The sequence below is a fragment of the Tachyglossus aculeatus genome, chromosome 9 (genome assembly GCF_015852505.1).
Source record: "Tachyglossus aculeatus isolate mTacAcu1 chromosome 9, mTacAcu1.pri, whole genome shotgun sequence".
NCBI classification, from domain to species: domain Eukaryota; kingdom Metazoa; phylum Chordata; class Mammalia; order Monotremata; family Tachyglossidae; genus Tachyglossus; species Tachyglossus aculeatus.
In genome coordinates this window covers 9154912-9168184 of record NC_052074.1, presented here as the reverse complement: position 1 = coordinate 9168184, position 13273 = coordinate 9154912, and the positions used below count along the sequence as shown (strand labels likewise).

The 13273-nt window shown below is 41.4% G+C and overlaps 1 protein-coding gene across 1 annotated transcript in view; it reads left to right on the top strand.

Moving 5' to 3' along the window:
- The window catches only part of USP34 (ubiquitin specific peptidase 34), a 196897-nt gene that overhangs the window by 105574 nt on the left and 78050 nt on the right, over positions 1-13273 (top strand). The window contains 8 exon segments of the mRNA XM_038751121.1: positions 6025-6150; positions 6327-6456; positions 7107-7142; positions 7547-7677; positions 8577-9202; positions 10240-10454; positions 11531-11646; positions 11728-11855. Of these exon segments, the coding sequence (XP_038607049.1) occupies positions 6025-6150; positions 6327-6456; positions 7107-7142; positions 7547-7677; positions 8577-9202; positions 10240-10454; positions 11531-11646; positions 11728-11855 (1508 nt within the window).

The window sequence follows — 13273 nt, the reverse complement described above, 5'->3', positions numbered from 1 at the left end:
AGAAAATATTGTCATCTGTGATGAGGTTGTGTCAAATGTTTTTAACCTCACGAGCCATGTTTGGAAATGAACTAGAAATCATTTATCCCAAGAAAGGGGGTGTTCCAGCATTTGGCATATAGTTAGTGGTAGAGCTTCTGGGTCAGCTTCTGGGTATCGTCATCATCATTAGTGGTAATTACTGAGTGCTTACTTTGTGCAGAGCACTATACTAAGTGCTTAGAAGAGTACAGTACCACAGAGTTGGCAGACATGCGTCCTGCCCATAGTGAGCTTACAGTCTAGAGGGGGAGACAGACATTAATGAAGGGGTGAACTGGGTTTTGGGTGAAGATGGAGTATTTTAGACTGTGAGCCCACTGTTGGGTAGGGACTGTCTCTATATGTTGCCAATTTGTACTTCCCAAGCGCTTAGTACAGTGCTCTGCACACAGTAAGCGCTCAATAAATACGATTGATGATGATGATGATGATCTTAGTTGTGTGGGTGCAAACATAAGGGCAGCTCTAATTGTCTTCCACGATCTCATAGTCTGTGGTAGAGCCAAGAATGAAACCCTGGTCTCCGACACTTAATAGGCTTTAGTTCCACTAACCCATTTAGATTTTCACGAATTTTGTTCTTTGGAATCAAGAGGCTGCCTTCTTTCCCCCCTCTTTTACATATGCTCTTGGGAATAGGAAGAAGCCTGTTTGGTTTTCTGTATATTTAGATTTATGTTAGTAAAGTGAAATATTTCAAGTTGAGTTTGTAACAATATTCTGTACTAGTGGGGGAAAAAAACCCGTATTTTGCACAAATGGAACACTCTACCCAGACGCAGATGAATAAACCCGGACATACAGACAGGGAGGCACACACGCAAGTGGATAACCATGTAGTAAGATGCCCTGCACACAGTAAAGATGTGTAGACTGTGAGCCTGCTGTTGGGTAGGGACCGTCTCTATATGTTGCCAACTTGTACTTCCCAAGCGCTTAGTACAGTGCCCTGCACACAGCAAGCGCTCAATAAATATGATTGAATGAATGAATGATAAATATTGTTGCCGATACATGCGTTCAGGCACCTACTTTAGCATATGTCCACATGGCCAAAACCAGGCATATTCTAGTACACCTGCAGACATGTCCATACCCAGGCACACAGCCACTGAGTCACATTCAGGTATACATGCACTTACAAGCAAACAAACACCTGTGTTTGCACAGATATTCAAGCAAATACACCCACCCACTGCCATCGAGCACAGACCCGGGAGTCTGAAGGACCTGGGTTCTAATCCTGGCTCCACCACTTGTCTGCTGCGTGACCTTGGGCACGGCACTTCACTGCTCTATGCCTAATTTCCTCATCTGTAAAATAGGATTAAGATGTGAGCCCTGTGTGGGGCAGGGACTGTGTCCAACCCAATTAGCATGTATCTACTCCATAGTAAGCACATAGGGAGAGCTTAACAAGTGCCACAATTATTGTTATTTTTATTATGTCTGTACACACACCAACCTTGGGAGTATGTATGATTATATGGGTACTTGTTACTCTACAGTCCACTTGTCTTCCGTTTAGTTTGGCAACAACAGGAAGGGAAGAGTGACAGTCACCCTGGCTGTCTTCTCCAGTTGATCCTGCCAGCTGCTGTCCAACGTGCCAGAAGCAAGAAATCTTGAGGAAGGTTGGGGGAGAGGGAGAGAATAGGGAGGGATTGGCATAAGCAGAAAAAAAGGGGGAAGAAGGATGGTTTTCATTCAGATTGGTGGAGTGAAGGAAAAGTCTGAAGGTGGAATGAGGCGGGGAAGGAAAAGCCTCAGAGTAGAAAGAGTTGGGGGTCGGGGAGAGAGAAGATCTCCAGGCGGGCTTGGTAGGGAAAACTGGGACTGGGGAGGGTGGAGATCAGTGTGCTTAACTGTCTAGGCATAGAACGGGTGTGGGAGAAGAGGCAGAGTCATGGGGATGGACAGAACTGAGGTAGACAGACACAGGAGTAAGGCACTACCTTAGCTGCTCTGCTCCATGTAGCCTCCGTCTCTAGCAGGGTCACTTAGCTGCAGTGGAGCCCCTTGGTTGCTGGCCTAGTTTGCTTCCAGATCAAAATCCCTCACTACATGATCACTTCGAATTGCCAGTTGAAGAACGCAATCATGTGGGATATATGGAAGTTTTAAATATGATTTATAAATTATGTAATATTGCAAGAAGCCCAATAAATATAATACCCCGGACACACAAATCTGGAAAACTGCTTTCCTCAGTGATCTTAGCTTCAGACACCTCCAGATTTCAAATAACCGTTTGATACGGGCAGTAGCGTCCCAAAATTCTGTCTAGGTTGTTGCAGCAGGAATTATCCTTGATTTGAATATCTCCTCTTGCCACACCACGCCATACATCAAGTATGGTGTAAGGACATGACCAGTTCATTTTTAGATTGTTGGAATGTTCTTAGGTTTACCAAGTATGAGATTTTGAAAGGGTTTGGGAATAGACCATTTGCCATTGAAAAATCGAAATAGCACTGTAGTCTTGCCACGGAAATTGGAGTAAGAGTGCAGCAGAAAACATGCATATGTAGAGAGTTGCCTCTTAATCCTTTCTGCATAAAATAGCATTGTGTTTGGAAGTAGTGTGGCCTCCTGGAAAGAGCACAGGCCCGGGAGTCAGAAGACTTGAGTTCCAATCCCAACTCTGCCTCTTGCTTTCTGGGTCACCTTGGCTAAGTCATTTGACTTCTCTGGGCCTCAGTTTCCTCATCTGTAAAATGGATATTGATTTCTTCCTCCCCCTTAGACTGCGAGCATCTTATGGGGCAGGGACTGTGATAGACCTGATTATCTTGTATCTACCCCAGTGCTTAGTACATTATCTGGCACATAGTAAGCCCTTAACAAATACGGGTATTATTATCATAAATACCTGCTGGGTTTTTTTTTTCTACAACCCCCACCCCCCCCCGCCTTTATTTCACAGCTTGAGGCATATCTGTTTCAGAAAGCTGTGTCCAAGTAACCCAAACAATTGTGCTTCCACCCAGCACAGTCCATAAAGTTGATTTTCCATTCCCCCCCTTCGTTTCCCCGTAGTGTGTAATCCTTTAATGCGAGGTATGTCTTTTCTTTACATGTACCCCCAGAGCAGGGCTCTACTGTATTTATTCTCTCAAACGTGGGTGATGATTTGACAAGAACACACACCTCCGGAGAAAGGAATTGACGGAGAGTTCAAATTTGCGTGTCATTTTCTAATCAGATTTGTGAGCCTGCTCATTCATTTTCATTTAGACTTTCTCCATGGATCAAATAACAATCAGTCTCGATTGCTTTATTCAGCAGGTTGTAGCATCTCATGGCCAGGTGTTTGGACTTTCCTTTGAGAGGAATAAACTTGCTTATTGTCTATTAAAAAAAATTCCCTAATTTTGGTTATATTCAGTGTGGTATTTTGGTGGAGGAATAGTTGGAGCCATGATTTCTATTATTAGCTTTGGATGTGTGGATACGACTACATTTTTCTAAGATTAGCATAAGAATGTAGATATTATATTCTACTTTAAAGTAAGAACTGTCTGATTTTTAAGACTGATAAGGAAGATGCATTAACCAGATAAGCATTATTGGGATTCTGTTGAACCTGTAAACATCAGTTTATATTAGGATTTTAATACTGCTAAATTTCAGCCATGCACTCAAGCCTCCATCTGAATAAAAATAAGTTGAAATCCATATTGTACGATACATGGAAACTTTAAATGAGGCCTAAAATTTTGCTTTCTGAGAAGCTATATGTACATGTATATTTATAAATGGCAGAAGTAACTATTTCCATAAGGCTACATGGAGTTAACCCAAGCGTTAATACAGTGAGACTTAAAATAGCAAATACCCAGGAGTAATGACATTCCTTGAAAAATGAAAACATCAAACTCATTAGTATGTCTAGACAGGCCTATTAAAAACTTGCCGATTAGTAGGATTTCCTTTGGCTTTTAAGCACAGTGCTGCTAATAGAAGGATTTTTGAAATATCAAATGTGATTCTGTGAGCCTTTTTTTGCGTGGGCAGACTCTATTCCTGCTCTGTTGCCCATTTTTCATGGGTAGAAGAGGGGTGCCAGGACGTGCCCTCGTCCCCCTCCCCCTCCAAAGAAAAAAGTGGAAGAGGCTAAAGGCAGCAGGAAGAACCCGATTGTTACACGTGGAGTGATATTATGAAGTGGGCCCAAAAGATTAGACTGGGGGGGACTAGGGTGTGCACTAAGCCACCAGCACTGGCATCAGTGCCTTAGGGCAGTTTCTTGGTCCCAAAGCCTTCATCCCTGGATTGAGACTCCTGTCTTGTTTGTGGCGGGAAACTCCATCATCATCATCATTATTAGTGATTTCCGGCCTTTGTGCTGCTCCTCAAAGGGCTAGTTTTAGGAAAGGGGATCGAAGGCTGGGCCTCTGAAAGTTCTTATCCATGCACGAGTGTGCCAGTATTGTCAGTATAAGACAGTAAGTATAAAACAGTAAGTATAAGTATTGCCAGTAAAAGAGAAGCATGTGGCTCAGTGGAAAGAGCACAGGCTTTGGAGTCAGAGGTCAGGGGTTCAAATCCCGGCTCTGCCAACTGTCAGCTATGTGACTTTGGGCAAGTCACTTAACTTCTCTATGCCTCACTTCCCTCACCTGTAAAATGGGGATGAAGTCTGTGAGCCCCCTGTGGGACAACCTGATCACTTTGTAACCTCCACAGCGCTTAGAACAGTGCTCTGCACATAGTAAGTGCTTAATAAATGCCATTATTATTATTATTATTATTATTATTATCATCATTATCATCATTATTATTATTGTCAAGATTTAGACTGCCAGCCATCTACTAGGAAAACCATGCATGGATGAAAAGTTAAACATTTGTAGTAGCATCCCAGTTACCATAACATAACCCCCATCCAATACCCCCAGATGACCTTAAAATGTCGAGGTGTAGGGAGGTGAAGAAAATCATGCAAAATGACTCTGAGAATGGAAGCTTATAGAATTCTTGTCTGCTGTGTGACCTTGTGCAAGTCACTCAACTTCTCTGTGCCTGTTATCGCACCTGTAAAATGGGGATTAAGACTGTGAGCCCCAGTGGGACAGGGGCAAGGACTGTGTCCAACTTGATTAGCTTGTATCTATCTCAGCCCTTAGTACAGTCCCTTGCGCATAGTAAGCACTTAATAAATACTATTAAAAAAGAGTAGAGCAGAGAACAGACTTAATCGCAATTAAAAAAATGCCAAGTCTTATTTTTGAAGTCTGGAGATGTGTAATTACTGTTTTAAAAATTTCTGAAAAGAAACCTGAACTACTTTTTAAAATATTCATGCTTTAGAGGAAAGGGGCCAAAATGTTGTAAAGTTCAAAGGGGTGTCTACGTAGAAATGATGAGAAATAACACAAGGGACCCAACACTAATACCTTAGTAAGACCCATTAAATGCATAAAATAATTCACTGATTGTGTTTACCTTAAAGCCCAAATATAGAAGAAAAGCAAAGAAGGAAACATTAAGAAAAAGTGGCTGAAACATAAAAATCTTGAAAGTTGCAGTACTAGTCACACCAAAAACATGTCTCAGGTTCTTGAGAGGGCACTTTTTAGGGCCTGGCCTTCTTCATCTTAATTGAGGAACTAGCACTATCTAAAAAACAGCTGTTGGGAAGTTGACATTGTTTGAATAGTCAGAGGACCTGGGTTCTAATGCCAGCTCCAGGTACTTGCTGGGTGACCTTGGGCTAGTCACTTAACGTCTTTGTGCCTGTTTCCCCACCTGCAGAATGGAGATTCAGTACCAGTTTTCCCGCCTATTTAGACCGAGCCCCATGTGGGACCTGATTATCTTGTATCTGCCCCAGTGCTTAGTGCATTGCTTGTCATGTAGTAAGCGCTAAACAAATTCCACTAGTATTTTTTTTTATTAAAATCAATAATAATGATATGTATATGTTACCCTTATTCTTTCTATAATGATTCATGAATATTTTGTCTCTTAATTGTCTAGTTGAAGCATTGTAGTCGCTATATACATGATCTGTTTCCCTCACTCATCAAAAATTTGGATCCTGTCCCACTTAGACATCTCCTTAATCTTGTCTCAGCTCTTCATCCAAGTGCTCATACTGAACAGGTAAGAAAGAAAATCAGTACATCACTTTATATTTTGATCTTTAAGAGTGTTACTCATTTTTTGCTGTGTTTTGTTAACAGTACTTAAAATGCAGTAGTCAACTAGGAGCAGCATAATTTAATTTATACTGTCATTTAAAAATATCCCTTCAAGTAAGTCCTCCTTTCTTTTATCAGACATTATATTTGGCATCAATGCTTATTAAGGCATTGTGGAACAATGCACTAGCAGCTAAGGCCCAGCTATCAAAACAGAGTTCATTTGCATCTTTACTTAATACCAATCTTCCTATGGGAAATAAGAAAGGTGAGTAATGTGTTTATTATTATAATTATTATTATTAATACACTTTTTAAGAAGCAGGATCACCTGTTCCAAAGAGAACTGACCTTAACGTCAGTATTTTCCTCAGCTTCTGGAACCTCAGTTCAAGTTTTTGCATGAATTGTTAAAGCATGTAATGTTTAAAGGGACAAATGTTTAACATGACACGTTCTTCATTACAAAACACTCATGAAAAATAACATTTGCAATTCATTTCTCTCCTCTTGACTTTTTCCTTTGAAAAGGCATTGATTTCTTAACAAAAGTTTTTGAAGGATGATCTCTGTATGATTAAGACTGCACTGGAGTATCAATCATGCATTTATCTTTCTGAATTTCAAAGTTTCCCATGCGGTGTCAGCTCCCCTGTTTAGCTTTTGCCAGGATTTTCTAGAACTTTTATCTATTTTTGTCCCATATTCTTCTCTCCTGACTTCAAATCCTACTCCTCTTTCCTTACGCTTTTCTATGCAGGCACCCACAACTACTACCACAGGTCGTGGGGAGTTAAATATTGCAGGCTTCCCTACCTGTATCTCTTGTTGATTATGTAATATGAGCAACTGATATGCTGTGCCAAAGAAGCTCAGTCACTTAGAATGTTTCCCTCCTGTTTTTTCCTTTTCCTTCAGAGGAAGAAGAGCTCAGAAGAGCAGCCCCATCGCCTTGTAAGTTGAGTCCTAGAAATGCACGGCCACCTCCCTTCTCATTTTTTGTATTGCTGGTCTTCTAGAGGAATAGGCTCTTCTAATAGAAACAAATTTGTGCCAAAGTAATAAAGCTCATTTTTGAAGGAGCTCTGTGGTATGAGCTCCATTAAAGTCACCGACAATATTTCCTGTCTCTGTCTAAGCCCGCAGTGACCATGAAATTCTGAATCGAAACATTTCTCTCCCTTCCTTCCAGAAATAACTTGTAAATTATCCACTGTTTCCAGATTAAAGCTTTGGCTTGTAGCAGAGAGGACAAATTCTTATGTGGTGATATAGTTCAAGGAGCCGAGAAATGTTACCTAAATGTAACTCCTATTAATTTCAGTACCAAAATAATGGTGGAAATGTTTTTAAAATAGGGTCACCCGCAGCTAGTCCCCAAAGCAGTGATAACAGTGATACGCATCAAAGCGGAGGCAGCGACATCGAAATGGATGAGCAACTTATGAACAGAACCAAGCACGTGCAGCAGCGACTTTCAGATACGGAGGTACGGAAGCAAGCCGTTGTTGTCAAGTGCTCAGAACCAGGGATGGTGGGTCTTTATGCCACTTTTCTGTTTGGGACAAGGAGCCAGATGGGGTTAGGGAGATGGCCCCATTCGTTCACCCATACCCTTCCTCTTTTACTCCTCCCCCTATTTTAAGGAGTGCTACTAATTCCGTCTCTATGAGGACAGTTCTGTTTATGTAGATTTTATCGTTTATAGAGATCCAAGCCCTCAGCAATTCCAATTTTGCTTTTCACTTACTGTGCCTTGAATACACTTACAATAAAGTGGAATCCCATCATTTCAACTGGGAGACTTTATTCTCTGGAGTAACAGTTGTCTCCTGTTAAGAAAAATCTAATAATCAACCTGCACTTTCCCAAAACTGTTGCCGGCAAATGATCAAAATACATTTTTAATGCCAGGTCAGAGAGGCAGTGTAAGTCAGAATGTGAGTAGGAACCTTCCCTTCCCCACAGCACCTGTATATATGTATATATGTATGTACATATTTATTACTCTATTTATTTATTTATTTATTTTGCTTGTACATATCTATTCTATTTATTTTATTTTGTTAGTATGTTTGGTTTTGTTCTCTGTCTCCCCCTTTTAGACTGTGAGCCCACTGTTGGGTAGGGACTGTCTCTATAGGTTGCCAATTTGTACTTCCCAAGTGCTTAGTACAGTGCTCTGCACACAGTAAGTGCTCAATAAATACGATTGAACGATTGAATGAGTAGGAATAATTGGCGTTGGTTACAATTTGGCGTCCATCGTGTTACTCATTATTATTGATCTGTAATTTTATATGGTAATTTATTAAATAAAAGGATAACCTTTTATGACATGAATTTATTTCATGACGTAGATTTTCACCTGTATGTATTTAAATCTAGGAATCCATGCAAGGAAGTTCTGATGAAACTGCTAATAGTGGTGAGGATGGGAGTAGCGGCCCTGGTAGCAGTAGCGGACACAGCGACGGATCCAGTAATGAAGTGAATTCTAGCCACGCAAGCCAATCTGCTGGGAGCCCCGGTAGTGAGGTGCACTCAGAAGATATTGCAGATATTGAAGCTCTCAAAGAAGATGATGAAGATGAAGACCGGGCCCATAATCCCCCCAAAAGCAGTCGGAACACAGAACTCCGAAACCGAAAACTGGAATCACAAACTGGCATTTGCTTGGGGGATCCCCAGGGCCCATCCGAGAGGAACGGTGCAAGCAACGGTACCGGAAAGGACCTCGTTTTTAACCCCGAGTCCGTGCCACCGGTCGATAATCGAATCAGGATGCTCGATGCCTGTTCTCGCCCAGAAGACCCCGAACACGACATGGCAGGGGAAATGAGCACGGCTCACTTATCTCAAGGGTCTCAGGATTCTTGTATCACACGAACGGAGGACTTCCTTGGGGAGGCAATTGGCAACGAGTTATTTAATTGCCGACCGTTTATTGGGCCGCAGCATCACCACCACCATCACCACCACCACCACCATCACCACCACCACCACCACGACGGGTAAGAGCCTTGCTTCTGCAAACAGCCCTCGTTGGTTGTCTCTAAGAACCGGGTCCCGACCATCTCCTTTTGATTGTTCCAGGTCCGAACACGTAGGGTATAGACTATCCAGGCCTTCTTCTCATTCTTCATCTGGTAGCATGTCTTCTTACTTGCCTTTTATTAGCTTTTTGCCCATTCCCATTGCCTTCGGAGGTTAGTTTTGGTAGAGGAAAATAGGTAACCAGTCAAGGCTCAGTGGAAGAAGAGGTTGAAACAGTTAACTACAGTGGGGTTGACTGCGATCAGTTCATCGTCCCAGGTGTACTGTATGCCCTTGGCCCAGCATCATCTAGCCAAATATAGGCGGTTTCACCAGGTATTTCTTTTGGATAGTTTAGCAGGATCATATTCTGAAATAACGTGCTTACTAGTGCTTTCCCTCCGCTTGCATTCCACCATCCCTTCAGATGCAAGCATCTTGGTGCAGTAAATCTTCAGAGATTCCTGTGAAAACCAGACCTATTGGGAGCGGAGAGCCGAGCTCGTATTATTTTTCATTAGATTTGCCCTCATTTAGTATTTTTAGGCTTCAGGTATGAAAGTCAGTGCTATCTAAACTGCATTTCAGTTATCTTAAATATGTCACCGGTTCATAAAACTCTTTTTAATGTATCTTTGGTATTGAGTAAATGGATACCAAACCAAAAAATCAATAGTTTTTCTTGTGATTGATCACTATGAAACTTGTAACGGTGTCATCATTTGTCTGACATTGCTACCAGAAGTTACCTAAATATTTTTGTTTCCTGCTCTCTTTCAGGAAGGCATGATGTCTTCAAATGATTTGCGCATTATATCGTAGAATCACCAAATGATTAAACCCAAGCAGCTTTTCAGTAAAAGAAGTTTAAGGGCTTTCTGAACTTTTACGGTTTATTTAAAGCACATATTATAGTTTTGGGGATTATCGTGTCATGCTAAAATGGGTATAAGCTTTTAACTCCAGTCGAGTGTTCAGTTTTGAAACTGGTTTCCCGGTGTTTTCCTTTTTGCAGACATCTGGTTGATGATATGCTTAGTGCAGATGATGTCAGTTGCAGTAGTTCCCAGGTCAGTGCAAAATCAGAGAAAAATATGGCAGATTTTGATGGGGAGGAATCTGGTTGCGAAGAAGAACTTGTGCAAATCAACTCACATGCAGAACTAACATCTCATCTCCAACAGCACCTTCCCAATCTGGCATCCATCTACCACGAACACCTTAGCCAAGGTAAGCGTTTAATGATGGTAAATAAAACAAAGGAAATAATGTGTCATTTTATTTCAAGTATCGGATTGTTTTTACCATGTGCCAAGTGGTCTGCCCCCGCCCAAAAAAGACAATGGACAGAATCTTGTCAGTAAGTGAGAAAGTGACAAATAGCGTGTGTAAAACTGCAAGAATGTGCTTTTCAAGTCCAGCACTCCCACAGTGTCATCTCCCCAGGGAAATGAAATTGTTATGGGTACTTCCACGTGTATCTGAATATTGCTTTTCATTGCCAAATGTGAAACTACAGCCAGGTTCAGAACGACGATGCCGTGCTGCAAGTGACCCGATATTGTCCGAGACAAATATTAACGCTAATCACTTTAACCACTACAGTTTTTGTATTTCAAATTCAGAAACGTAGCTGTTAGGTGCTATACAGAATAGACTCCCTAACGGTATGGTGCATATCCTCTGGGAGCTTGCAATTTAAAAAAGGTAAGCATAGACGGGGGACCTGGGCCAATTGTGAATTACATACTGGAGCCCAGCCAGCCAGCCAAGGGTGTAGTTATGGCTCTGGTGAGCGTTCTAGAGTCAGCCTTTACGCACCTCGTGGCCTGCACCTCCAGTCTTCCTCCTACCACCGGGAGCAAAGCGCAACACTGGCAGCTGGTGACTAGTAAGTGTGGGAGCCTTTCCAGTTGGAATACTCACTTCTCCTCAAGGAGTAGACCCATTCCTGGAAGGTCAAGGGTTAAAGTTGGGCCGTTGTCTTTTCTACGTCAGCCTCCGGATAAATCTTTGGGCAACGTTACTGTGCATGATAAAGGGAGAAACACAGATTTTCTTGCACTTGGGTCTTGTATAAATTCAAAGCTATTTCTTCCTTCACTTTCTAAATTAAAGATTGCATCCTGTTACGTAGTTTTGGCTTTCCTTTTTAAGATTGCTCTATGTGGAAGACCTTTGCAGTTGAGTTTCCTCAGATTTATACATCTGCTCAATTAGGTGGTAGCATACTGTGGAATTTTATTCAACCGTTGCTTACTTTTTTTCATGCGTTGAGCAATTCAATATCATTTTCCCCCCCTCAGGCCCAGCAGTTCATAAACATCAATACAACAGTAATGCTGTGACAGATATTAACTTGGATAATGTTTGTAAGAAGGGAAATACTTTGTTGTGGGATCTGGTCCAGGATGAAGATGCAGTAAGTTAATTAATGAAAAAGAATGTTTACACCGAGGAAACAGTAGAACTCTGATTGACAATAACCACTTCTGTATTGTAGATTCATCTCTCTGAAGGATTAATAAATGAAGCGGAGAAGCTTCTCTGCTCCTTAGTGTGCTGGTTTACAGATCGACAGATCCGAATGAGATTCATTGAAGGCTGCCTGGAAAATTTAGCGAACAACAGGTAACTAGCACTTTATAAGTTTTTATTAGCAGCGATAGGGTTCATTTTGATATTTATTTGCCTTTGGACCACTGTCCTGTCATATATTCTATCTCTGCAGCATGTAGATCTCGTAGCTTTCGTAGTATCCTTAAAATCTTTTTTCTCTTCCTGTAAACAGATGAATCCTCTATTCACTGGCCTTTGTCTTTGCCAACCTCTCCCGTTTCACCGAAGCAGAAACTGGGGACACATTTAATCACTTGCTCTTTCTGATTGTGTTGCCTTTATTGGAATGCAATACTAGGTGTTTCAGAAAGCCAATTAGCTAGGTATTCTTAGAAAGTGACGTACAAGTCACACAAGGAAAATACAGTCAAGCTGGAGTGCATTATAAACCTTTCCGACGGCCCATTGTCCTACCATCTGGGCAGGTCTTTTGTGTCCAGACTAACAGCGCATAAAGAATAAGATTAGTCTTCTCCTCAGGTCTCGCAAAACTGTTCAGTCTGGGTGTACTCTCGGTGGGTCCTCCGACGCTAACCACAAGATAAGTGGCTCTACTGTGCAAAGTTGCGGTGATTTCTCGACCTCTGGTTTCCCCTGGGATATATGACTTCTGATGACTTTGTTCAGATTTCCAGCCTAGCGAAAATACGATCCTTGTGTATATTTTGTCGGTTCAGTTATTAATATAATCTATTGTTTTGGGAGCTCAGTTGACATCTGGCAAGAGCTGCCATATAGTTTTAATTAAGTGGAATATTTGGCCATCTTGCAGTTTATTTTAGTCCTAGAGGGCTAGAGTTAATGCACACAATACTTGTTTTTTTTTCCAGCTTGTAGTTCTTTAGAGGATAAGTACTTGGACCGGTGCCAACAAGGAAAAAGGTGCTTTGTTCCTTCACTGGCAGTAAAACTTTTATAGAGCACGATTTTCAGATGGCTTGTTTTCGGTTATGGCCCTCAAGAACCACTTAGGAATTGTGAAACTTGAATTGGTGTGAAAACCTGAATTCTTCAATTTCCTATTTGACCAAAATGTTTGGTAATGACAGCAATTCAAAAAGCCTGTAGGGCATTCTTTTTTTCCTGAGAAGACAACTCAGTTTGTTGGTTTACACGAATAATGTCAGTTTTGAAAGTCCCTGCTTTGTGTTTCTTATTAGGAGTATTGTTACTGAAAGATGTTTTCATTGAACAGTGTCTAAGCTCCCTAAATTCGGGAGACTGTTAAAAGCAAAAAGCTTGTGCTTATCTTCACTGAGACTGGACCAGATTTCGCTTGTGCGGGAATTAAAGCGGGCACGTTTCCTATTATAAATAAGTGCCTGAGTATGCAACTGTCAGTTACTTTTTGAATCCACACCTCAGAAGAATTGAACATTGCATTTAAGGCTCAATATGATGTCGGCTATAGTGAGTAAACAGAAATTCTC